Source organism: Mauremys reevesii, linkage group 9, assembly GCF_016161935.1.
Source record: "Mauremys reevesii isolate NIE-2019 linkage group 9, ASM1616193v1, whole genome shotgun sequence".
Taxonomy (NCBI): Eukaryota; Metazoa; Chordata; order Testudines; family Geoemydidae; genus Mauremys; species Mauremys reevesii.
Window position 1 is genome coordinate 3,225,015 of NC_052631.1, and position 26,861 is coordinate 3,251,875.

The 26,861-nt window shown below is 48.3% G+C and overlaps 1 protein-coding gene across 2 annotated transcripts in view; it reads right to left on the minus strand.

Annotated features, from left to right (window-relative positions):
• LOC120372292 (interleukin 1 receptor accessory protein) overlaps window positions 1-23,266 on the minus strand; it is a 60,971-nt gene extending 37,705 nt beyond the window's left edge. For both annotated transcript variants that reach the window (XM_039489274.1, XM_039489275.1), the window contains exons 1-2: window positions 23,200-23,266; window positions 2,551-2,618 (exon numbers count right to left, since the gene is read on the minus strand). In XM_039489274.1, coding sequence (XP_039345208.1) covers window positions 2,551-2,617 — 67 coding nt within the window. In that variant the 5' untranslated portion in view covers window position 2,618; window positions 23,200-23,266. The remainder of the gene's footprint in view (window positions 1-2,550; window positions 2,619-23,199) is intronic.
• Between the last annotated feature and the right edge of the window lie 3,595 nt (window positions 23,267-26,861).

A 26,861-nucleotide genomic window follows, 5' to 3' on the forward strand; every position in this document is an offset into this window, starting at 1 on the left:
GCCAGGTCAGGCCCTGAGAGCAGAATCTGGAATAGAATCAGAGAATCAGAGAATCTCAGGGTTGGAAGGGACCTCAGGAGGTATCTAGTCCAACCCCCTGCTCAAAGCAGGACCAACCCCAACTAAATCATCCCAGCCAGGGTTTTGTCAAGCCGGGCCTTAAAAACCACTAAGAATGGAGATTCCATCACCTCCCTAGGTAACCCATTCCAGTGCTTCACCACCCTCCTAGTGAAAAAGTTTTTCCTAATATCCAACCTAAACCTCCCCCACTGCAACTTGAGACCATTGCTCCTTGTTCTGTCATCTGCTACCACTGAGAACAGTCTAGATCCATCGTCTTTGGAACCCCCTTTCAGGTAGCTGAAAGCAGCTATCAAATCCCCCCTCATCCACAGAAAGACCTAACAATTTACACTAATTTTGTACTGACTTACAACTCCCTTTAGGGATGGCATGGGGTGTAAATCTGCACAGAACTTGGCCCCAAGCATCCTTGGCTTACACTGCTGTTGCTCATTCCACTCGATCGCCCGGCCTGTTTGAATAGGTAAGGGAAGGGACATGATTTTTTATATATGCCTGATGCTGAATGGCAGTGAAGGGTTACTTTTTGGACAGCGCTTATTCCTCAACTCTAGACAGATCCTTTAAATAATCAGAGCTCAGGATGAGGCTTTCCCGTCTCTGCTGGCAGCATTACAGGCTCTTAACCAGTCCTTTCTAGTTCCCCACAACGGTAATACTGCCGATGATTTTCTCCCAATCCTCTACCCTTCACCAAGGTTGAAAGACCGTGAAGAATACGAAGGCAGCCTGGTCAGGTAAGAGAGACAAATGGAACTTGCAGTAAAATCAGAGTCATCTGTAAAACTACGATCAGGAGCAAATAAGGGAGTGTGGTATTCGAACACAAAACAGCCAGTATTTAGCAGTGCAGAATGGGTTATGATGGCCCTTAAACCAGTGTCAATCTGAGTAACTCCACTGGCCTCAAAAAAGGTAATCTGGATTGACACCAATGAACTGAGACCAGAATGTGGCCCACAGTATATCGTGCTGCCACCCCTGGATACCAAAGTGCGTCCCTTCCTGACAGCGGTTAACTCCCTTTTAAGGCAGAGCCCAGGGGAGCTATGGATTCTCAACCCTTTTTCACACTAGGCTGGGGTCCCAAGGAGGGCACCCAACAGCTGAAACACTAAAATCAGTGGACACTTCTTTGTGTCCTGCCTAAGGGTACAAAGCAAGCCAGGGGCAGAGCTGGGCACAGAACCCAGCAGTCCTGGCTCCCAGCCCCATAGTCTAATCAGGTTACAGAGCGGTAGCCGTGTTAGTCTATATCAGCAAAAAGAACAAGGAGTCCTTGTGGCACCTAAGTCTAATCAGTAGATCGTACTACCCCACCTCGTAGCACCCGCTTCTCATGTCCTCATTTTAGCACAAGCCCGAATGAACCCAGCAACACCTGCAGAGGCAACAGACCAGGAGCTACAAACCACGGCACTGCGGGGAATTGGGTTTTGCTCACTGGCTTGGGCTTCCCAGATCCGTCACTGCAGCAAGCAACGGCGTGAAATGCTCCGGTAACGCTTTCTGGCGCGCTGCCAGGGAGCAGCACCCTACCCGAAAAGGAAGGGGAGACTGTCTACCCTGGTGACAGGGCAGTTTTGATTTCACGGGAGAAATGCACGGAAGGGTGAATCCGACCCGCTTTTCCACCTACCGGGGGCATGGAGCTCTCGGGACCCAGCAGAGCCAGGACAGCTCCAACGGGCAAGGGATGGGGCCCCATTTAGGGATTCTGGGGGGGGTGGGTATCCAAGCGCAGGCTCGGTAAATGGTGCAACGAGGCCGATGCCCACGAGGGACATACCGAACCTCCACTGGCTGCCTGCAATGTTCATTCTTTAATGTGTTTTCCCTAATACAGCTAGAGCTTGTTCCCCCTCCACACCCCCTTTCCGTTTTCCTTCCGACATCTCTCCTTCACCCCAGATAGGAAGCCTGGGGCCGATACAGATACAATCCCCCTCTTCATGAGCAGCCCAGCTGAATGCGAGCCAGACGGCCCACGAGGATTACAACATATTTCCTGCTGGCAACGTGACTCAGTGAGGCTGGCATGCGAACTTGGCCCATTCACGAAGTTCCACTCTCAGCAGCCGTGACTGAGACGTGAGTCAGACTTCAAGGGCCAGAATCTCATGTTCCGGCTCCAAACAGGAAGGAAAGATTCTCAGGTTCAGTTCCCGGCCCTGCCTGACTCAGGCAAGACATTCCCCCCCATACTGAGTCTCTGTTTTACCAGCTGTAAAATGGGGTAATGTTAGTGACCAGAGTGTTTGTGTTTGCAAAGCTCTTTCAGATGCCCAGATGGCCATTGCATCCAGGAATATAAAAAAACAACAACTATTTTTAAGCAATAAATCCATCCCTGCTGAGTTCAAAGGCCCAGAGATGAGTTTGTGCTTCCTGTCCTGAGTTGGAAGAGTGGAACCTAAGACACTGCCTGCCATTTCCTAAAACAAAATTTGACAACTCTCTTACCTGAGCTGCTGCTGAGGGTGGCCATCCACAGCCATAAAGTAACCAGCAGGAGGCAGCACAGCTTCATCCTGTCAATACAAACACACAAAGAAGTTCCAGTTATTTCTAAACTCTTTTCTCATCAACGGGAAGTTTTGTCCTTGGCAGTTTGGTTCTGGCACCTTCCAGCACCTCTGAATTTGATTTTAAGGCTTTTTAAAAAGTTTGCATAGAGACACCATGGGAGCACAAGGCGCCTAAGCCCAAAAGTCTAGTTAGAAAGTGGAAGTCAGGTCTCAAGTTCAACCATTTCAGCTCAGTGTAGCATTCAGAGGCAGCGTCTAAGCACAGATACCATGGGCACCTGCCAATTGCAAGCACACAGCATGGGAAGCAAGAGAACTCTTGAGCTTTGGCTAGGGTGACCAGTCAGCAAATGTGAAAAACTGGGACAGGGGGTGGGGGGTAATAGGAGCCTATATAAGAAAAAGACCCCAAAATCGGGACTGTCCCTATAAAATCAGGACATCTAGTCACCCTAGCTTTGGCTCCAAAGCCACAGTGCTGGACCCCTGTGGACTGCCAGTAGGTGACCAATCACTCGGTGTACTCAAAGCAATTGTCACAGCGAGCACCCTGCAGCCTAACCACTGATGCAATACATTTGCATAAGGCATTCATCTAATGATTCTGAGTAATGAAGGTATTTTGCAATCTGACCATTGCAAAGTCTGCTTGCTGATAATCTGCAAAGGAGGAAAGGCTAAATTTGCCAAACAAATCGTTGAATGCAAATACTTCACCCAGATCTAGTGGGCAAATCGCTTAGGTCATACTGTGATTGCAACAGCTTTCAGTCAAGTCCAGATTTGAACCGGTGACCTATAAATAGTTCAAGGCTCCCGATCCCAGTACCGAACCCCTCAGTCCAGTCATTCCAGTCGATGTTTTAAAATCAGCCCTTCTCCACAACACGGTCTAGAACCTGGGTTTCTTGATTCCCAGTCTGTGCTCTATCTGCAGGGGCGGCTCTAGGAATTCCGCCGCCCCAAGTAGGGCGGCGCGCTGTGGGCACGCTCTGGCAGTCGCCGGTCCCGCGGCTCTGGTGGACCTCCTGCAGACGTGCCTGCGGAGGGTCCGCTGGTCCCGCGGCTCTGGTGGACATCCCGCAGGCATGCCTGCGGATGCTCCACCGGAGCCGCGGGACCAGCGGACCCTCCGCAGTCATGCCTGGGGGAGGTCCGCCGGAGCCGCCCTCCTGGGAAAATGCCGCCCCAAGCGCGCGCTTGGCGCGCTGGGGTCTGGAGCCAGCCCTGTCTATCTGGTCCAATTCATTACAGATTCAGGGCACAGGAATGTGAGCCAACACATACGTCTGACATTTGGCATTCTGCTCTCACAAATCCTCTTGGTCACTGAAAAGCAAAGTTCCCTGCAGCTCCAGGCCTTCCGAGCATGCTGAACAGAAGCTGCAGGTTATGAAAGCTGACATTTGCTAGATGCTCTAATTAGAGGGACTGAAGCCTTCATTCGACATTCCCAGGCGCCAGGAGATTGTGAAGGCAGGCAGACAATTGACGTGGCTAAGGCAAAGCTGATCAAAGACTCTGGACGTAGCCGTGTGTGTCAGTGGGGGCAATCTCAAGGAGCACAGAGCCCCTAAGGCAGCAAAAGTTCAGCCCCAGTGGGAGCTGTGTGCGCTTAACAACTCCGCAAACCAGGCCATGGGTTTAAGGGTCCAACTTCTGACACCTGCACTTGAGATTATTTGTCATGATGCTTCCCCCTGCTGGGCCAGCCTCTCCTAGCAGCAGAGGGAAACAGGCAAGAATCCTGCGCTTCTCTGCAGTCCCAAGCAAAGGGCAGCAGGCCGCTGCTGGGCTGCGAATGCAAAGCTGCCTAGCCACGATGGTACTGGCAAAGAGCACTGCTCCACTGGCTAATGACAGAGACTAAAGCGATGCAATAGCACAGCCTTTCGCTGCCTTCTATACAGCGCTTAACAGGAGCCTACAGGGACCCTCATCTAAACAATGAGCCCTTATGCAGCCACTTTCATGTGTGTTAAGATCGGGGCTCTTGGAGGGATGACTCCCCGCCCACCCCTTCTCCCCCCAAGCACCCTCATCTGCCCCAGGAATGCTCCCTCCTTCTTCCCAGTAAGCTTCCCCAAAGCACCCTGCTTTCCCAGCCTGCTGCTTCTCCCCAAACCCGCCTGACTTTGGATTAAGTGGAGGGAGGTTGGTGGGCGCCAGTCACAGCAGGAAGCAGACTAGCAAGGAATAGGCAGGATGATGGGGCAAGGAGTGTAAGGTTGTTGCCCCCCGGGAGAGGGGCCGTCTTCCGGGTCTCGGGAGGTGGAGTTGGGAAGGTAGGATCGGACACATTTTGCTCAAAGGATGAGGAGGGAGATGAGGAAGGAAAACAGCAAAGATCCATAGATTGCAAGGCCAGAAAGGCCCATTGTGATCATCTAGCTGACCTCCTGTAGAACACAAGCCAGAGAATTTCACCCAGTAATTTCTGCATCTAGCCCATATCTTGTGGTTGAGCTAGAACATGTTTATTTTAGAAAAAAACATTCAATCTTCGGTTAAAGACTCCAAGTGATGGAGACTCCACCACATCCCTAAGTAGATTGTCCCAAGAGTTAATTACCTGCACTGTTAAAAAAACATGCACCTTATCTTGAGCCTGAAATTATCTAGCTCCAACTTCCAGCCATTGGATTTTGTTCTGCCTTCATTCGCTAGAGAGCCTTTTACTCTCAGAAGGCTCCCCATGTAGCACTAGATCAATCACCTCTTCACCTTTGAGCTTCTCAAACCTTTCACTATAAGGCAGGTTTGCGTTGAATGTGCTTGGCTCTAGAGTTACAGAGCACGAGGCTCCCACTGGTGGTCCCTAGCCAGGCCTGGGAGGCATTGCGAGAACTCATGACAAATGAGGTCCTACTCTCATCTCTCATTGGCTGTCTGTAAACATGCAAGGAACCAATTCCTGTGGCAGGTTCCAGGACTGTTCCCCGAGTCTGAGCACTAGAGATTAGTAGAAACCTGACAATCCAGGCATTTGTGTTTGTTTTTCATGAGCTGTTTTCTTCCTCTGGGAGCCAATTACCAGGCCTCAATAAAAATGAAGAGACCTGGTCTTCTCGTGGCATTTCTGTCATGCCATCTGATAGCCTAATGCTGCATTACTGCTGCCCCGTAAATACCTGCCTGAGTCATTCAGAACAGTTCCAGGGCTAAAAAAGAAACATGCTACCTACCAGCACCCCTCACGGGCAATAAAATAACTCTTTATTTGTCTTCTTTTAGGCTGGTCAGATGGAGGAAAGAGAGAGGTCATGACTGCTCAGTTGGGAACAGAGAGCTGACAGCACAGAGGGCTAGAGCTGGGAAGGGTGATACATTTAATCAGAAGTGGGGCAACGTTCTCGCACCGCCCGGCAGTTGTCAGATCTGATGATGACAAACACCACAGCATCTTGTGTGTTCTCTTGCATCTGCAGAGTCCACTCTGTGAGCAGCAAAGTCTTCCCTGTTCCCTCACCAAAATAAATCCACAAATGAGCCCTCTTCCCTACTTCTCATGGAACCCACTCACTCCCCATTTATGCAAAACAGGACAAAGTCAGCCTTGGTGGAAGCAGGTGCAATCACTGGCTTTAGGGGAGTGTCTCCTGCTTACCCCAGGGCTGAGTTTGGCCCACTGCCATCAGCTGGGCTGCTATACCCTCGCCCACCGTGACATGACATTCAGCCACCATCTCAACGGGCTCTTTTTTGCATCCTTTAGCTGTGCAGATGAGGACTTGATCCCCCCAACAATCCCATTAAAGCCAATGGGTCTCGACTCCCAAGAGCAAGGTGATTCCTAAGGGCTCCACAAACTGGCCCCAATGATTTTTTTATTTTATTTTATTTTTTTAATGAAATCCAGTGTTTCTGCAACTTCCTCCCAGTTGCATTAGCTGGAGCAGCGCAACAGTTTGATTTATTTTTGGTTCATTCCAGGCTCTCCAGAGATCTTATCATTGGACACAGACACAGAGCGTGTCAGATTACAGCAACTTCTCCATTCCTGGACTCCACTGAACGAGTACAATGGAATGCACAGGGTGACGGAGGGAAGCCCTTCTTTGCAGGACACACTCAGAATTAAGAGCCGGACCCCTAGGAACAATGACAAAGGCCCCTAATGCCCAGTCTAAGCCGACACTTACTGCCGGAGCTTGCCCCACTAAAGATAATGGGAGTTTTGCAAATTCAGGAGGATGCTACTCCGCTCTCTGTACATGCATTGTTACCTGGAGTTCTCATGCAACACCCAGAATCGCTCACTGCTTTACAATGTATCCAACACCAGGGCAAAAATACCGTCAGAAGTAACTACAGCCTTTTCTGTCCAAAGATCCTGCGCCCATTCTAAAGGACAACAATGCTGCCATTTTCCACTACGCTGCCTCTGTCCTTGAGCCCCTCTAAAGACCTGACGGGTTTTTACTTTTCGCAGAGAAGCCCCGTTACTGCACACGGAACGAACGCTCCCCTCAAAGACTTCCCACTAAGTGCTCCGGCTGAGAGGGCCGTTAACGTTAATGGGACACTTCAGGGGGGGAAATAACAGTCTCCAGATGGCAGGAGCAGGGTGTGCACGTTGCTTTCTCCCTGCAGTTCTCACCAGGATCAATCGTGCAAGGCGCTGAGTAGCTCTGAGCACTCTCAGCTCCCACTGCCTTTGATGGGAGGTTAATACTCTCAGCCCAAGAGGAGGGCTGCAGCCGTGGGAAAGCTAGCAAGGTGGATTGAGCCGGTGTCCCAAGTTTGGTGAGAAATTGGTTCCATCCCTTTATCGGCTTTCAGTTCTCCCCTGTGAATCCGGTCCTTGGGGAAAGCAGCCCCGGGCAGCACTGCACAAGCTTCTGGGATGCACATATCTCGCTATGGTACTTATCCGGCCCCACGCCATCGTGGGATCTGAGACCCTCATACGCTCATCCTCCTGGCACCCCTGTGAGGTGGAGCAGGGAACTAAGCCTGGGTCTCCCACGCCCTCGGCTATCCGTCCCCACCAGTGCACCTCAAGCCAGGCCAGAAAGGAGCTGACCTCTTGGGGTGAGAAACTAGTTCAGTCTCTGGCCTCCCTGCTGAGACTGACAACAAGGAGGACAGCTTGCTCTGTCCTGTACTGCCTGGATGTACCTGGAAGGGCTCCAGGGAAGCACTGGGCTAGAGGATTCAGCTAAACGGGTGATAGATTCAGGCTAGGCGTTCTCACGGCTCCACCCTGTGCTCCATTCGTTTGCCCGTAGGACAAAACTACCCTTTCTCCCTTGGTTCTCAGGTCTCCATAGCAATTGACTCGCTGCAGAGGGACCAGAATTCTGGAGGGGTGCACCCAGGGGTGTATGCCATGTGCTCGCCGGGCCTCCCTGCAGTGGGGCAGGCTGAAGGGGCAGCAGGGCCAGAGACCCAGCACTTCATAGACTCCTTCCCCAATGGATGGCTTCCAGTGGCCGGCACAGCCTCTGCACAGTGCTGTGTGGGAGGAGGAAAGGATTCCTTTTTTCACCTCATCAGAGGAGGTCTCTCTTATCATTTACAGATAACACACCCACTCAGAGCTCAGCTCCTCTGGAGAACCTGGCTCACACCTTGCACCGGACAAGGGTTGAAGATTGACAAGAAGCAATGGGCTTAAATTACATAAGAACACAAGAACAGCCGTACCGGGTCAGACCAAGGGTCCATCTAGCCCAGTATCTGTCTACCGACAGTGGCCAATGCCAGGTGCCCCAGAGGGAGCAAACCTAACAGGCAATGATCAAGTGATCTCTCTCCTGCCATCCATCTCCATCCTCTGCCGAACAGAGGCTAGAGACACCATTCTTTACCCAGCAAGGATTTACAGCAAGGATGGCTTAGAGTGGACATTAGGCAAAATTTTAAGCACTGGAATAAATTGCCTAGGGAGGTTGTGGAATCTCCATCACTGGAGATTTTTAAGAGCAAGTTGGACAAACACCTGTCAGGGATGGTCTAGATAATACTTAGTCCTGCTATGAGTGCAGGGGACTGGACTAGAGACCTCTCAAGGTCCCTTCCAGTCCTACAATTCTATGGCTGGATGCTTAGTTAAGATTTTTTTATCCTGGCATTCAAGGGATACAAAAAAAGAATATAGTTAAAGCAAAGAAACTAAGAAAACCAAAGAGGGGGAAAAGAGACAGCCAACAAAAGCGGCTGCAAAGAAAAAGATAAATGCACTAATGGAAGCTGGGAAAAGGCCCTTCAGCCCTTAAGGACATATTCTTGCTTTTCAGTAACTGCAGGAGTAAATCGAACAATGAAGGGAATAACTGTAGCATAAACCATCTGGGCTCCATTTAGCTGGGACTTACTGTGGTTTCTTTTGGACCAGATCATTCTTCCAGAGGCAATTTTGGCATTGAATGACACTGCCTTTTGTTAGAATTTCTCAGGGTTTCTGCACACATCTCCCAGGAAGCAAACCATTAGTGTGGTGAGTTTGCACGTTCCACCGAGAGCTCTTCAGAGCAGCCTAACGTCACACTGGACTGTGCTGAGAGCATGAGCAAGAGCAGGCGCTGTGGGTTTTCAGACCCCAACGTTCCCTCTCTGGGAAGCTGTATGCTCATTAAAGTCTCCCTTTGCAGGAAGCTTTTAAGACTGCAATAGGGGGAATAGCCACAACCGTCCAATACTGAATACACCGGCCAGTCCACTACACACAGAGAACCCTAATCTCAGAGGCAGTCATGCTAGCCAACGAGGTGGACTGAATTCTGCCCTTAGAAAAACACATGCATCTCGCCTGAAGGTCAAATCCACCCCTGCTGTGACTATACTACAGCCAGTGGAGTTACATCTGGCATGAATTAAGCCCAGAATCTGGCCCCATGTCATCAGTGACACAGAAGAAGCAGCGAGACAGAGTGATCTTGCGACACGTTAAGAATAAAAGGCCCTGATGAAGGCCCAAAACAATTGCCTATCACCACTGAAAGGATGGTACAGTGCTTAGAGAACTAGCATAGGATTTGGAAGACAGGTTCATTTCCCTGCTTTGCCACAGACTTCCTGTGTGACCCCGGGTGAGTCACTTAACGTCCGTGCCTCGGTTTCCCTCTGTACAATGGGGATAATAGCACTACTACACAGAGCCGATGGGAGGATAAATACTAGAGGTGGCCAGGAATTTTTGTCTTGAAAATTCTTTCATTTTCCATTCTATTTTATTTTAAATGTCAAAATCAGAGTGAAACATTTTGATTGTATTGAACATGGGGGAATTTCATTTCATGGGCAAGTTTGAAATTACATGCACACATCAGCTATCAAGCAGCCATTTGTGGGAGCATTTCAGTGTTCAAGCACATGGCATCCAGCCAGGACATTCTATTCTTTACATCTGAATAGCAATGAAATGAAAAACTTCCAGCGGTGCACCAGAGAGCCAGTCGCTCAGACCCTCCATGACACGAGACAGGATTGTTCTATTTGGAAAAGCAGCACGATGGTCAAACGGGAGTTTTGACACCCCTCAGATATCTAGCCCATATTGGAAAAGAAATTTACTTCTAAAGGATGTGGGGGAAACAAGACAACTGCAACCAATGCAGCCTGAAGCTCCGAGGCTATTTGAGGACCCAGGAGTGAGATTGCTCCCTCACCAGTAGAGGTCCCATTAGCTTTGGTGGAATACAGTACATCAATCTGACTGTCAGGGAACCAGAGAAGTTCTAGAAAACTAGAAAAGATCTAGCTCATCGGTGCTGCCAGTGAAGAAATGCTCCTGGCTATTGCATTTCTGGGGCTTTTCCCAGCCGAGAGTGTCACCATTACTTCCTTTCCGAGACTATTTCATACTCCTTATAGATCACAGTCTCAGGAAGTGTCCTCAGAGTTCCTTTTCTTAATTTCATCCCTTTATTCCTAGCTACATCTTATCTGCCTCACTGCATCTCCCTCCTTGGCCTTGGCACCTTTCAGACTTTTGTAGAATCGATATTCCATTCCTAGTATGCCCCAATGAGCTGGGTCTGCCAGCAGCAATCCCCTCGCATGCTGACTACAGCCAGCTGAGAATTTTTCAACAAAACTTTTTTCTCCGAACCAAAAATACCGATTTGTCAAAACCAGAACTGTCTGTAGGAAAGAGCTAATTCTGAGGAATTTGCCAATTCAATACAGTTGAAAAAAAAGTGTTTTAAAATTTTCAAAAACAGGACATTTTGATATTTTTCCAAATGAAAAGTTTTGGTTTTCTGGTTCAAAACAACTTTTTGTTGCAAAATTTCACTTAATATTAAAAAACAGATTAAAAATAGGGAAAAAAAAGATCAAAATCCATGGGCATGGAGGATAGGTCCATCAGTGGCTATTAGCCAAGGTGGTCAGGGATGAACCCCATGCTCTCCGTGTCCTTAAGCCTCTGACTGCCAGATACTGGAACTGGACGACAGGGGATGGATCACTTGATAATTGCCCTGTTCTGTTCGCTCCTTTGGAAGCATCTGGCACCAGCCACTGTCGGATGACAGGACACTGGGCTAGATGGACCACTGGATCCGACCCAATATGGCCGTTCTTATAAATTGAATTGGAACATTTTGAAATTATCAGAACAAAACATTTTGATTGACCTGAACTGAATTTTTTTTCAGTTTGTCAGTTCATGAAAATATAGCATAAAAATCAATAATTAATTTTTTCTTCCTGATTTGGGGGAGGAATTCTTTTTTAAAATCGCAAACATTCTGGTGGGACAGAAACCTGTCTACTGCCTACCCCCTATGTTAACACTTCACAAATCTCTCCAATTCTCTGCCTGCCCTTTGACCCAGCAAGTCACTCATCCAGACATCAGCGAAGAAAAGTTCCCGTGTCACAATGTCCCATTTCAAGAACCATGAAGCGTCATTTTTTCCCCATCCTCTGCTGTGCAATCACCACCAAACCCCACGCATGTTGCTACATCTCCAGCTCCGCAGCCAGGCCTACACAGGACCATTTTCAATAGCTCAGGCGTCTTCTCCACTGGGGTGGGAGCCAACAGTGGAGCTACACCGGTATCAATCCCTAGCAAAGACACAGTTTACACTCATGCAGCATGATTTCCACTAGTTCAGTGCACCCTGATGAAAGCTGCACTGGTATAAACCATCCAGGGATTTGCAGCACCAGCAGCATAGCTGCCTCACTGGCTAAAATTCCCGTGTAGACAAAACCCAAGTGTTTGAGACCTTAGCTGAGAAGCAATGCTAACTTTTTTGTAAACCAGGTATCCATTTTTCTTCGGAGTGTGTCTACAATTTCCTTATTTTACAGCAGACACAAGACAGCAATGGCTGTTGTTAAAGCTGCGTCTGTTATAATCCTTTGTTTCACACATTCCTCCTTTTAGGACTGAGCTTTTCCATACTTGGGGTCTGTCCCAACTCCCACTGAAGATTCCCCTTGGCTTGGGTGGGTTTTGGATCGGGCCCTATCTCTCTGCTAGAAGGCAGATTTGATGTTATTTATATATTGATTTTTCTCAAAATCCCTATAGCCATTGGCAATTCAGCGAGAGTGAAAATAAATAGCTCAAAAAGACCCATTCCTCTCTTGGCGGCCAGTTCAAATGCAGCCTAGGTGAGGGGCTGAGGAGCACTGGTGAGGCAGCTGGGACAGTGACATGCTGCTAGTATTTTAACAAGGGATCCCTGCAAAGCAGTGTCCCACTTAGCCTCTGTCAAAGCCCATGCAAGGGGGCAGGGCCAAGCAAACTGCTGAGGGGCCCAAGCATGGGACAGTGCGATCTTTTCATTCCCCTCCCGCCCCCCATTTAAACAAAACCACCTGCTCGTAATCGTAACGAGGGAAAGAGGAGACCCCAGTGGGGAAACAAACTCATCGGAGGGTGGGATTTTTGCTGGCCAAGTTTATACTTTATTCCTGAAAAAACACAGTGAGTGCACTGAGCTGTGTTAATGGGAAGCGGTGAGTGAAGGAGAGACCTGATACGTGGTGCAACCTAATGCACTAAGGAGGGCTGAAGGGTTAGGATCTGCATTCTATTTTCTCCAGCACAGACTTCCTGTGGGACCCTGAATAAGTCACTTAGCCTCTCGGTGTGCCAGTTCCCCATCTGCAGAATGGGGATAATAGGACTGTGCTACCTTATATAGGTGTTGGGAGCTCAAATACCACACAGGTTGTGAGGCTCTCAGATACCATGGTGATGGTGGCCAGGTAAGTCTGCTGGATGGATGGATTATGACAGCAAAACAAATCTGCTCTTGAGAAGTATTTTTAAGAGCCCTGAAGACAGATGGTCGCTGGCGGGAAGGGGTCAGGGATGAGCTCCCTAAATTGGCAGGGAGGATTTTAACAAGGGGGATTCCAGATGGCCCCGAGGTATCCCCAGCTCACCACTGCGCATGGGAAACTTGTCCTGGCCGTGCCTGTGCTTACCTGCCCAGAGGACACAACTCCAGCCCTCAGGGCTGTCCGTGCAGCACCCTTCACTAGCAGTATTAAAGCATCTAGCGAGCAGCCTTCTAGCAGAACCTGTCTCTCGTGGTATGTTGCTCCTACAAGAAGGGAGGGCTGGAACGGAACTCAGCGTAGCAGCAGAATGCAGTGACGATCATCAATATTTATTATTCAGGGAGAATGATTGATTTCAGGAGGTCAATGAATTTCTCCCCCGAGCTGAAGGACAAACAAAAGGTAATGTATGCATTGCTGACATTTCCGGAGACTGCAAGGCACAGGGACAAGACAGACAACCTACTTCAGGCTAAACCCCCGCTCCCCGTCTGCGAGTTCCAAGTGTCTCATTCCTGCGGTTTTCAAGTCCCAGCTGCCAGGAAGTGGATGCTTTATTACTGTAAAATCTGCACCGCACACAACCAAGCCCTGCAGTCTCCTTACTGCTCAGCCACGGCATTCCTTTAGAAAGATCTATACACTTACCAAAAAATACAATCGGACCTTCCCCTTTCGCCCCTTGACACTGCTTATCAGCAAACCCCCGTGCAGTGCACCCAGTGGATATGGACAGGGCTCCTTTGAATTTCACTGCTGAATGTTGTTATGGCCCTGAGCTAAGCGGCGGGGCTGAAAAACCATGGCCAGTTGCACAGCATGATTCGCTAGTGCTGAGCTGTAGCCATCTCAGTACGAAGTGAGAGAGGAGGAGGACGGCGGCCCTGGAGCGACACGCTCACCCCCTTCGGCAACCACCACTTAGGACTTTCTGTAACGCAGGGAGTCCAGTAGGGATGGACGCACTGTGTTTGCCAAGAGGCAGGGACGCTGCATTCGGTGAGCTAGGTATTCCCAGCCCCTTTGTGTGGATTCAGTCTCCCATCCCATCCTCTCACTGATTATTATTTGCTCTGCCGGGATGCCTAGGCACCCCAGGCAGGGATCAAGGCATCTCTGTCCTGGGTGCTTCACACTCCCCACAAAAAGCTAGTCCCTGCCCCAAACAGCCGACAGTCCCATAGTCAGCGCTCCCAGCCCAGGTCTGCCTGGCCTGTCGGCAGCATGTGGTTACTGAACTCCACAGGGACTCTGGCTCCAGCTGAAGCTCCAGGCTCCTCCTCTGACACAGAGCTCAAGGAAGGGGGAGAGGTTCTCACTGGGGGACAGGGAAAGATGAATATGGCTGGGCTGAGCTCCTACCCTCCCCAGAACGGGCCTCGGGGTCCCCACTCACACTGAGCCATGATCTCGAAGGGCTGCTCATTGGCACTGTTCTCCCCACACCTTGGCTACCCCTCTCAGCCACCCGGACTAGCTGCCCACACTCTGGCCTCTCTCACTAAGGCAGTGCTCACCCCCGCCTGACATGCTCTGCGGCTTCTCAGACACGGCGTAGAGGACTCCAGCAGGGAAGCTGCAGCTGGCGGGGTGCACACCTCTCTGAAGACACCCGCCCGGAATCGGGTGGGGGCGCAGCCAGTCTGCTTGGCCAGCCCACCCCCAACGATGCAGGTCGGTGGGCAAGGAAGGGCTAGGTGGGCATTTTCTGGGAACCAGCAGGGGAGAACGGGACCAGCTCAGACCATCAATGTCCCCTTCAGACATTGAGTAAAGGTCCTGGGCTCAGCACAGCTCATCATTCTGGCAGGAGGATGTTATTTGTCTGAAGGTGTCTGAGTGTCAGACAGACCCCCAAAGTATTCCCCACGCCACTGTTCCGCCCCGCCTGCCGGCGCCTGCCTCTAGCTGAACTTTGACAAGCAAGGGTGGCTAAAGCCAAGCGTTTCGAGAGCCAAGAGACAGTCCTTGTGCAAGAGCGTGTGCTTATTCAGCGTGCACCAACCTCCACCTCTTTGCCAGCCTGACCGAGTTATGCAAAATATTTAGGAGGAAAATAAATCGTTTCTCTGTATTTAAAATTTGTTTCCAAAGCCCTAGACTTAGGGGTAAAGGATTTCTACGCAGCTCAGGGCTTTTTATCTGCAATCACTGACAAATCTAAGTGGGCTGCGGCGGGATTCTTTTCGTTTGGTTGGGGTTTTGTTTGGTTTTGCACTGTGCCTACCTTTTGCAATGTGGTACTAATTAAAGCAAGGGACTAGGAGGTAGGATTCTGCGCCCAGCTCTGCACATGATTTGCTTTGCCCTTGACTATGTCCCTTAGGAAAAGCTTTCTAACTTAGGGTTCCTCCAGTTTTGCTTGACCAACGTGAGACACCTAAGCCCTGACTTTCAGAGGTACAGAGCACCCATGGTAGTCAACCCTTCTGATAATCAGGACCTTGGTGACTCAAACTGGGCAATGGGAGTCAGGTGTCTACATACCTTTGAGGATCTGGGCCCCCAAAACTGAGATGCCCTAAATTAGTGGATGCTTATGAGAATTTGGGCCATAAGCTTTCCATGCTACACTTTTCCCACCTACCTAAGGAGTATAATAATCCCTTCCTACCTCACAGGGGAAGTATGAATCTTAATCAATGTTTTTAATGTTCTTAGAGATGTGAGGCTATTAAATACCATGCAGGTGCAAAATATTTGGTTAAGTCCCTTAGTTCTGTAGGCCGTGGTGGGGTCATGGATGAATGCACCGGTTACCCACCACTGAAAACATGGGTTTAAATCCTGATTAAATAACAACAATTATTTAGCAACTCTCCTTAGAACAAACTGTCTCTGGCAGGTTTGCTGGGCACACGGGAAGCCCCAGCAGATGGGCGCAACAGAAACGCAATTTATTGCTGGGAAAAAATAGACGTCTTTCAGTAAAATCTTTGCCGGAATAAGGGCTTGTTCCTGTTCTCATAGAAGTCAGTAGCTAAATAATGACTGACTTCAGCATGAGCAAGATTGAGCTGCTAGGTTTTATTAAAAAGGATGTTGAGCATATGCCCAAATGCATTTTGTAAATCTAACTATATTCCTCTTGGTTTCTTAAATGATTAAAAAAGCCAGATTAAATATCACCATGAGCATCTTAAATCAAGCAACAGAACATTTGGCCTCGTTCCAAGTCACAATGTAACGCCTTAAACCACTAGTGTTAACCTAATAGATGGGAATGATTTTTTACCCGTTCAAAAATCTGATTCCCCTCCGGTGGAATTAACAGCAATTAGGTCATTGTTTATACCTAGTACCAAAGGTAAAACTACAAGTGTAAACAAAAAGAAAAAGGCAAAACAAACGTAAAATCCCTCTGAGGAAAAATGTAGCGTGCTTCTTAATAACCCTGGTATAAATATATAGCTAGATAAGGTTATGTGCATCATGCTGACTAATACTGTCTCATTGTTTCCTGGTATTCTCACATCCGTCTATATCCAGCTGTTGTCTCTTGTCTTAGGCAGGAAGCTGTTTGGGGCAAGTAGTGTCTTTTTGTTCTGTGTTTGTACAGCACCTAGCACAATGGGCCATGTCTAAGGCCCCTGGGCACTATGGTAAAACAAATAAATAATAAATAATAATAATAATAATAATTAATAATTAGGGCTGTTGATTAGCCACGGTTAACTCACATGATTAACTCAAAAAAATTAATTGTGATTAATGGCACTGTTAAACAATAGAATACCAATTGAAATTTATTAAATATTTTGGATGTTTTTCTACATTTTCAAATATATTGATTTCTATTATACCACAGAATACAAAGTGTACAGTGCTCACTTTATATCATAATTTTTTATCACAAATATTTGCACGGTAAAAATGATAAACAAAAGAAATGGTATTTTTCAGTTCACCTCATACAAGTACTGTAGCGCAATCCCTTTATTGTGAAAGTGCAATTTACAAATGTAGATTTTTTTGTTGTTACATAACTGCACTCAAAAACAAAACAATGTAAAACTTCAGAGCCTACAAGCCCACTCAGTCCTACTGCTTGTTCAGCCAATCGCTAAGACAAACAAGTTTGTTTACATTTATGTGAGATAATGCTGCCCACTTCTTATTTACAATGTCACCTGAAAGTGAGAACAGGAGTTCACATGGCACTTTTGTAGCCGATGTTGCAAAGTATTTACGTGCCAGATATACTAAACATTTGTATGCCCCTTTATGCTTCGGCCTCCATTCCAGAGGAGATGCTTCCATGCAAATGATGCTCATTAAAAAAATAGTGTGTTAATTAAATTTGTTACTGAACTCCTTGGAGGAGAACTGTATGTCTCCTGTTCTGTTTTACCCACATTCTGCCAGTCTCGGATTATGACCCAGCCCAGGTTCGTTTTAAGAACACTTTCACAGCAGATTTGACAAAACGCAAAGAAGGTACCAATGTGAGATTTCTAAGGATAGCTACAGCACTCGACCGCAGGTTTAAGAATCTAAAGTGCCTTCCAAAATCTGAGAGGGAGGAGGTGTGGAGCACGCTTTCAGAAGTCTTAAAAGAGCAACACTCCGATACGGAAACTACAGAACCCGAACCACCAAAAAACAGAAAAACAACTTTCTGCTGGTGGCATCTGACTCAGATGATGAACGTGAACATGCATTGGTCCTCTCTGCTTTGGAGTGTTATCAAGCAGAACCCATCATCAGCATGGATGCATGTCCTCTGGAATGGTGGTTGAAGCATGAAGGGACATATGAATCTTTAGCGCATCTGGCACATAAATATCTTGTGATACAGGCTACAACAGTGCCATGCAAACACCTGTTCTCACTTTCAGGTGACACTGTAAACAAGAAGCAGGCAGCATTATCTCCTGCAAATGTAAACAAACTTGTTTGTCTGAGTGATTGGCTGAAGTAGGACTGAGTGGACTTGTAGGCTCTAAAATTTTATATTGTTTTGTTTTCTGAATGCAATTTTTTTGTACATAATTCTACATTTGTAAGTTCAACTTTCATGGTAAAAAGATTGCACTACCGTACTTGTATTAGATAAACTGACAAATACTAGTTCTTTTGTTTTTTACTGTGAAAATATTTGTAATCAAAAATAAATATAAAGTGAGCACTGTACACTTTGTATTCTGTGTTGTAACTGAAATCAATACATTTGAAAAAAATAGAACACACCCAAAAATATTTAAATAAATGGTATTCTATTATTGTTTAAGAGTGCAATTAACGCATGATTAATCTCGATTAATTTTTTTAATCGCTTGACAGCCCTAATAATAATAATTAATAATGTGACATTCAGTTAGCTCTAAGCATGAAGGCCAGTGTCCTGCCATCACTCATGCACATGAGTAAATTATAAACAAGAATGGTCCCATTGAACTATTCACATGCATAAAGTTACTCACGTGCATAAATGCAGGCAGAATCAAGGACTACGACAAAAATCGTCTGTCTTGCTTTTTGATTTGTCTAATACAAGGATCCAGAAAGTTTAAGAAAACACTGTGCATCTAAATTAAAGAGACGGGAACAGATTAAACATTTCTTTTTTAACAAAGTGTCCTTGCAGTCCTGACAACACCTTAGATTACTAAAACTGAAGACTCTTCGAAAAGCCAATTTGCTTTTTCATTATTTTTCCTGTACTTCTGCCTTTCTCAGTCACACAACAAAAACTGACACTTCAATTTCGTGTCTCTCCAGTTTCAATTTTTGTCCCTGCTGTGAATGCTGCAACGTTATGGGCTTTTTCCAGAGAAACATTAAATTAGCCTTATGTTTTGGGGAAAAAAAGCCTACATTCAGGCCCAAATTAGGAGGATATTTGGTGTCAATCTAGCAGAAGCCTAATTTCAGGATGCTACATTCAGCTGATGGCAGCTTGTAGAGAAGTGGCCTGGGGTTACAGGCAAGGCAGCTCCACAGTTGGAAAAGGACTCGCCTGAGCTCTGCCTCCAAGTAATTTCCAGATTCCAAGGTGGCCTGGAACTGGCAGGAACAGAGAGGTCAGTTTATGCATGGCAAACATGACAACTCTCTATTCTTTCCTTCTGCCCCCGCATCTGGTCTACCTTGCTGAGACTGCACTGCTGGAAGGAACACTGGCTGTGAGCCACAGGGTGCGACCAACTCAACAAAATAAGCAGTATTGTCCAAGGAGGCAGTTCTCCGCTCTGCTTTCAGTGTCAGTGAAAACCACCAGCTGTGCTGGGAGAAAGACACCCCAAGGAGGTCTTGAACTCAGATTTTCAACACTGCAAGTGTCTCAGTTCACTGTTAGCATGGAGCCATTTGTATTTTTAGGCATATATATTTTTATTTTCTAAAGCACTTCAATTCACCTTGACTGTAAGCATCAATGGAAGACCAGCACAGCATGGCTGAAGCAGTTGGCTGGCATATTTTACACACATCCACACACAGGTTGCAGCTTTTCTAACTACCAGCCCTGAAAACTCAGCTTGGGCTGTACGAGACAAGCTGGGTTCTTTCCTTCTCACACATCATCAGCTGTAGTAAGTGTTCTGCAGGGCAAATCCTGCCTGTGCCACCCCAGAATCCTGTTAAAAGGAGAGAGTGTTTGACAGCCGGCAGCGTCCTCTGCTTATCAAAGACTGAAATAAAATTCAAGGGGATGGTAAGAGATGGGCAGGGATAGAAGCCAGCACTGGGGCCTCCTATGGACTTCAGCAGGAGCTGACTGCATGGCTCCTAGTTGGAGGCTCACAGCACCTCGCAAGGTCAGCCCTGAGGAGTGCAGCTCAGATAAAATCGCCTCTCTCTCTTCTCCACCTTGTAGGACGTGCACTTCGAAAAGAGACAATCCCCGGCCTGCTGAGCCTCCCCTGGTCCTACAGCTCGCCTGGGCACGCCCTGGCCTCAGTGTCTCTCCAGCCCCCGAGGTTCCTCTTTATCCCCAGCCCCCCGCTAGGCCTCTTAGTGGCCTATCACCCCCTTGTCTCCCCTTTTCACCCTTAGGCAAGTCCACAGATTCCCCTCACTTCTACGCTCTCCATTCCCCCTCATGCATCCAGTCCTACCTACCTCCGCACCTCATGCACCTTCCAGCTACCGTCACTGCAGGCTCCTCCCATTCAAATCTTTACCCCAATGTTCCCCAAACCCCTCTCATCCCTAGGCTGCCTCTCAGTTTGTCCTAGTCGCCAAGGTCTCTCCTTTCCCCCGCCCATGCTCCCTCAGCCCCATGCCTCAACACCATGTTCTCCACATCCCACCCAACCTCCTAAATCCCATTCTCACTCCTCCCCATCTCTGCCTACTGCTCCCCAATGCCCCGTGCCCAGCCCCTCCCCCATGTTATGCCAGAGCAAAATCACTTACCCAAGTGGGGCACAGAAAACAGACAAATCCAGTAGATAAGTCCATATCAGAGAGGAACTCTGTGGTCCTTTCCACATGAGCAGCCTATAGCTCAGTGGTTTAAGCATTGCCCTGCTAAACCCAGGGTTGTGAGTTCAATCCTTGAGGGGGCCATTTGGGGATCTGGGGCAAAAATTGGTCTGGGGATTGGCCCTGCTTTGAGCAGGGAGTTGGACTAGATACCACCTGAGGTCCCTTCCAACCCTGAGATTCTATGATGTTAGAACATCAGTCAGCTGTATCTTTCACTGCTCACCAGAGCTATATACACTGTGGGGAACAGGAAAACAGGGTACCTGTGACAGCACCCTACAACATAATCACAAAGCAGCTTGGACAAGGTGATGCCCTGGCTCCCAGCTCCATCCATACACATGCTAAATACCATACCAAATACTGTGGGGCTGCCAAGATGAGCCTGTTATAAATGGCTCTTTGTACTGTCTATAGTACAGGTAATAAATTATATTGGACCTCAGGCTGCAAGCCTTCTGGGTGTGTAAATCTAGGTTCAGGGAGTTCTGCCCGGGGACCACAAAGAAGGTAGCAGAGTTAAAAACAGACTGTTGGGAAAATTAACGGCTTTAATTACATCTGATCAGGTGCGTGCTGGGATCTCAGAAATAAAAGAAGCAGTTGGTGCAAGGACAAAAATAAAGCCAATTATTTAAAATAGGAAAGGACGTTTAAAACATTTTGCCAGCGCATCATCACTGGCTGAACCACAAAAGAGTGGCCAGCAGGAAGACCACAGAAGTGTGTATGTGTTTGTTTTGTTTTACAATAGCACCTACAGGCCTCAAAATCAGGGACCCATTCTTCTAGACACTGTACAAACACATAGTGAGCGACAGTCCCTGGGGGTGGTTATTAATCAACCCACGTGGAACAGATAAAAATGAACCCCACATAGGTCACAGAACTGCGGGGCTTACAAGATGTAGTCCCCATGCTTTGTCTTTCTCCCTGCTCCAACAAAACAAGCCAGACTTCATCATTTTCTCTGTAAATACTGCTATAGAATGCTTTGTATCTACAAGCGGCTGACCTCCACAAGCACACATGGCGAAAAGGGTCCAGATGCTGCCAGCATCTAATCAGTTTCAGATTGTTCTCTGTATTGCCAAACAGGAGGGAACATTGCATGCTCAGATATGTCCTTTGCATTCTATTTTCATGTTGTGTCTTCAGTATGACCCACCCTCACCCTCTTCTTCTCCCCATGCACAGCAGAAGAGTGCAGTTGTTGAAGGCTCTTCTGCTTGAAATGTAAAAGCAGCAAAAAGATCTGGCACCAGACAACAGAACTAACGTTTTGCATCCGGGAGTGTGGTTCACCCACACCAAAGCTCATGCTGCAAGCGTCTGTTATCTATAAGGGCCACAAGGTGCTTTTTTAGATTTTAGAAGATACAGACTACTCTTGAAATGCAGATGAAAATTAAAGTTACGCCCTGTGCCACTGGACGCGTGGCAAGGAATCAACGTGTCCAATTTCCCTGCACACACCCTAGTCCAAAGGAGAGAATTAAAGCAAACCAGTTTTCTTTAATACAAAGAACCCTGGTGCTGCTGTGGAAGCAGCTGAGGTGTGCATTTGTGGCCCTTTTCACTATGAACATTTTAATACTGGGTGTATCCTCTATCAAATGTATCTTGCACGGTTTAGTGCATCTTTCCTTTCCACCTAATTTCTACTATTCTAAGTGATCCTGGGGATCTGAAAAGCTGGTGTATTTAAATTTATTGAGCCAAAAAAAGTAAATTAAATTAAATAGCTCGTTATTTACCTGGCTCTCCATTTCATGATAACAGTGATGACTTAAACAAGGCCTTTCATCTAAGGATCTCAAAACACATTATAAACATAAATGAATTAAGCCTTTTTAACCTTTCTGCTCCCTCCTGCTCACATATTAGAGTCGGTTGAAAATTTTCAGATAAAGGGACTTTTTGTGTGTGCGAATTTGCCCGTGTTTGTGATTTACTTTGTCCCTTTTTTCACCAGGTAGAATTAATTTCCCCATTTTATGGACGGGCACGAGGCGGGAGGGGCGGGGATTAAGTGATTTACCTATGGCTACATCTGTGGCAGAGCTAGAACACAAAGAAAAAGAGACTGTGTAGGATTTTTTTTAAATAAAAAACTGTTAAGATTTAACAACAACTACAACAAAACCCAACCGCTACACATTTCGTGTTTACAAAGTTTTCTGCAGAGGGCTGAAAGTTGGCGAAATCGCGTGGGACACAGGCCTGCAGTCCCGCAGCGCAGCGCAGCGCAGCGACCGCCCATGGCCGGGCAGCCAGCAGCGCTCAGGGGCCGTTTACACGCCAGGGACGAGCCCATGGCAAGAAGGAACCCAGTCCGGCTTCCCTGGGGCTCCCAGCCCGGGTATCACGGGCGGGGGCTCCCCGACACCAGCCCCGGAGAGGATCGGGAGGGGAAACGAACCCCCGCAACCCCCCACGATGCCCCGATGAGCAAGGGGAAGTCGATCCGGAGCCTCGAACCCACAGCTGCTGCTGCGTGCGCTTCCACATCTGGCGCTGAGGACCCCACATCTGGGACCCCCCATCTGGCGCTGCGGGCTCCCACCTCTGGGACCCCACATCTGGGACCCCACATCTGGTGCTGCGGGCTCCCACATCTGGACCCCACTTCCCACATCTGGGACCCTCCATCTGGCGCTGCGGGCTCCCTCATCTGGGACCCTCCATCTGGCGCTGCGGGCTCCCACATCTGGGACCCTCCATCTGGTGCAGCGGGCTCCCACATCTGGGACCCCACATCTGGTGCTGCGGGCTCCCACATCTGGACCCCACTTCCCACATCTGGGACCCTCCATCTGGCGCTGCGGGCTCCCACATCTGCCCCAGCGCCACCCCGCCCGCAGCCCGCAGCCCCCAGCCCCCGGCCCGGCTCACTCACCTGCCCCGGGGCCGCGCAGCCGGAGGGTCCCGCACCCAGCGCACCCCGTGCGCCGCCGCTTCTTCCCTTTTCCTTACGGCGCCTTCCCCACCGCCCACCGCCCCGCCCAGACTCCGCCCACCGCGGGGCTGATTGGCCCGCCCCCCGTGACGTCTTATTATGCAAATGAAGGAGGTTTTCCTTCCCCTCGGCGGGGTGGGCGGAGCTTTCCCGGCAGCCGGGAGTGTGGTTTGCTTCAGGAGCCCTCCAGCTGTGCGCGGGGAGGGAGGGGCGGGGATCTGCCCCGCCAGATGTGCCGGGAAAGGAGAGGACGGGTGCGGGGAATGGTTCCCTTCCAGATGGAACAGCCCGAGAAGGGAAATTCTGCCCTGCCAGATGTGCAAAGGGGAGAGGGGTCGGGGAATCATTCCCTTCCAGATGTGCAGCGGCAGAGGCGTCGTTCTGCCCTTCCAGATGTGGCCGATGTGCAGCAGAAGAAGGGAGATTCTGTCCTTACAGATGGACCAGCGTGGGGGAGGTGAGGGGATTCTTTCTTTCAGATGTTCCAAAAAATATATATAAATAAACAAATAAAAGAGGGAGACTTTTTCTCTTCCAGATGCTCCAGCTGTTCCGCAGCAGGGAGGGGATTCTGCCCCTCCCGATGGTCTTGCATTCACACAGCTGGAGGTTGGGAAGAACACTGCTGAGGCATCAGGGATGGCGAGGGGGAGGGACTGCTGTGTTCTCTGGCCCTTCATCCCTAGCCCCCTGCCTGTCTCATACACACCCCTTCAACCATCTGGAGTGACAGAGCTGGAGAAGTCGGGCTGGAACTATGTGTAAGTATCTTGTTGAAAACACCCTGCAAAAAATCTGTCCCCGCAATTCTTTTAAACTGCCTTAAAATTAATGCAAATAAGGAAGACTTCACAGATCTGCCAGGCGTCTCAAGCTGGGCCCCTGGGCCAGGTGAGTTGAGGGACAGACAAGCCTTCTGGAGGCACAAGAGCACCTTGAGGGGACAAAGGACAGACACGCTGCTAGGGGGGCGTAGAGCCATGCTAGGGCCTCAGTCTCTCCCTGCAGCAACAGAGCCAGAGGGGGAAGGGAAGCCAGGATTGTGGGGACTCTTCTCCCAGAGCTGACGCTTGAAGAAAAGGTCAGGAAGAAAAGGTCAGGATTATAATAAAGACTTAGGCAAGTTAGTTACTTGCTTTTGCCATTTCATGGATTCTGAGCAGGGCCGGCTCCAGGCACCAGCTTATCAAGCAGGTGCTTGGGGCGGCAACTCGGGAGTGGGGCGGCACTTTCAGGGATTTGGCGGCAATTCGGCGGAGGGTCCCTCACTCCCGCTCGGAGCGAAGGACCTCCCGCTGAATTGCCGCAGATCGCGATTGTGATCGCGGCTTTTTTTTTTTTTTTGGCTGCTTGGGGCAGCAAAACCCCTGGAGCCGGCCCTGATTCTAAGGCCAGGAGGGACCACTGTGATCATCTAGTCTGACCTCCTGTAGAACACAGGCCAGAGAACTTCCCCAACGTAATTCCTCTAGAGTGCATCTTGTCCTCTGCAGCCCTGGCAGCAGCATATGAACAGAAGCATTGACATGTGGGCAGTGGAGGTCACTGCTTCATCCACCACTGTGCCACCTGTCCCATAAAAACAGAGCCATCCCTAACCACTCCATCTCATCCTCAGCTTCGCTCACAGCAGCCCATGGATTAATAAATGGCAAGTATGCAAAATACCTGAGCAATATGAGCACACCTGGCCTTTTACACATGATTCATGGGCATGCTCAGAAGTCATGCACCCTTGTATAATTACTAGATTTTTGCAGACTCCCATTGCAAACTGTTGGGCCCATGTAACTAAACACAAGGGGAACACTAATAACCAAAAGTTGGGAAAATACGACAGTATTGCCCAAATGGAGGTTGAGGGGTGTCATGCCGTCAGGTGCTGTGCTCACATTCCTTACATGAAGGTGGATGCATCCCCCTAGGAGAAAAGGAGAAGTGGGAATTAGCTTCTGGGATGAATTTGCCCACCATGCTCTGCCAGAGGCTTCTTTATGCAGCAAAGAAGTATCCCATGCACACTGCAGAGTAGTCCCAATGGCCCTGCTGGGGTAGATGGCCTCTTTGTTGAGACTCTGTGATTCAGAGATCTCCATCGCAGGTCTCTCAGCTGTGGGAGGAAGCAGTTCTTAAAGGAAACATGCCACAGACAGACGTAAAGGAAAGGCTTTCTTCCTGCTCCCGAATTGAAAGGACCCTCTGGTTTGAGGGCCCTGTGTAGAAGGTAATGGGTTGCACATGACATCAGGACCAGGGTGCCCTCTACTGTCTGAATTTATTTTCCTAACTTTAACTGTTGCAGTGAACCAAGTATCGGAGGGGTAGCCATGTTAGTCTGTATCAACAAAAACAAGGAAGAGTCCAGTGGCACTTTAAAGATTTATTTATATAAGCTTATGCCCAAATAAATCTGTTAGCCTTTAAGGGGCCACTGGACTCCTCATTGTTTTTGTTGCAGTGAAGTGACACTACAGTAGAAAGTGGGCCTAAAATCTGAGCCAGGAAAAACTCCGGGCTTCCACTTGACAGGCATTCATGTGAACAGTTTCTTTGGGATCTATTTCATGCACATATAAAGAATGTATATAAATAACGTACATAGTTTGAGGTTATCCTCTCTCTCCTCCATTGTCGCTGTTTCATCTGTCCTGAGGTCATGGGGAAAAATGGAACTAAAAAGCCAAGGTCCAATTATCACCCTGAACACTTTGTGCTTATGTTGTATCGCACTCATCTTCCCATTGTCTGCTTAGATTGCAAGGTTCTCGAGGCAGGGACTGTCTTTTACTTTGGTTTGTACAGGGCCTAGTCATTCATCTGCAGTAATAATAACATTTGCGTGCTCTCTCTCTCTCTCTCCCTCATACACACCCACCCACCCCTGAAGTTCAAACAACTCCGAAATCTTAAAGCTATAACTCCATCAAAACGGCATAGGCCTTAGCAGCAAAATGAAGAATGAAGTTATGAAGTATGAAGAAGTATGAAGAGCAGTTCATTGTATACGTAGTTTGAAATGATTGGGAAGAAGGGAACTGTATAAAAGATGTTAACTACTATTAATTATTATTATTATTGTATTATTCACTCAGGCTGAAGTGCAGCAGCTGTTTAGCAGCAAACAGCAAGAACACTGTGCAACAGTGAGGAATGATGGTGTGAAGAATATCACAGCCAAATGAAACCACACAGGGAATTTAAATAGGCAGAAAACAGGCACTGGAATTAATCCAAGACACTGTGGTTAGTACTGCAACTGCTGGGAGAAGTTCCATGAATCTTTAAGGATCCAGACCTTGGTTTTGTGGTTTCTGTCCTGTTCCTGTGGGAATCCTTTAAGATTCCTCCACATTGTTTTCCCATTCTTTTTGTATCCAACCATTCCGACACAGTGAGTCCAAGGCTGTTTTATAATCCTCAGAAGACATGTTCTTGCCTGTTACTGTCCTCAGACCCATGTAATCCATTCTTCCTTCCTCCTGATCCAGGAAGGAAATGCTAGAGTATATGAAATTATAGCCTATGGCATTATAAATGAAGGTGTTGGATACATTATTGCACAAGGTGTTGTAACTAGGGCCAGGCAGATGAGGCCATTTCCA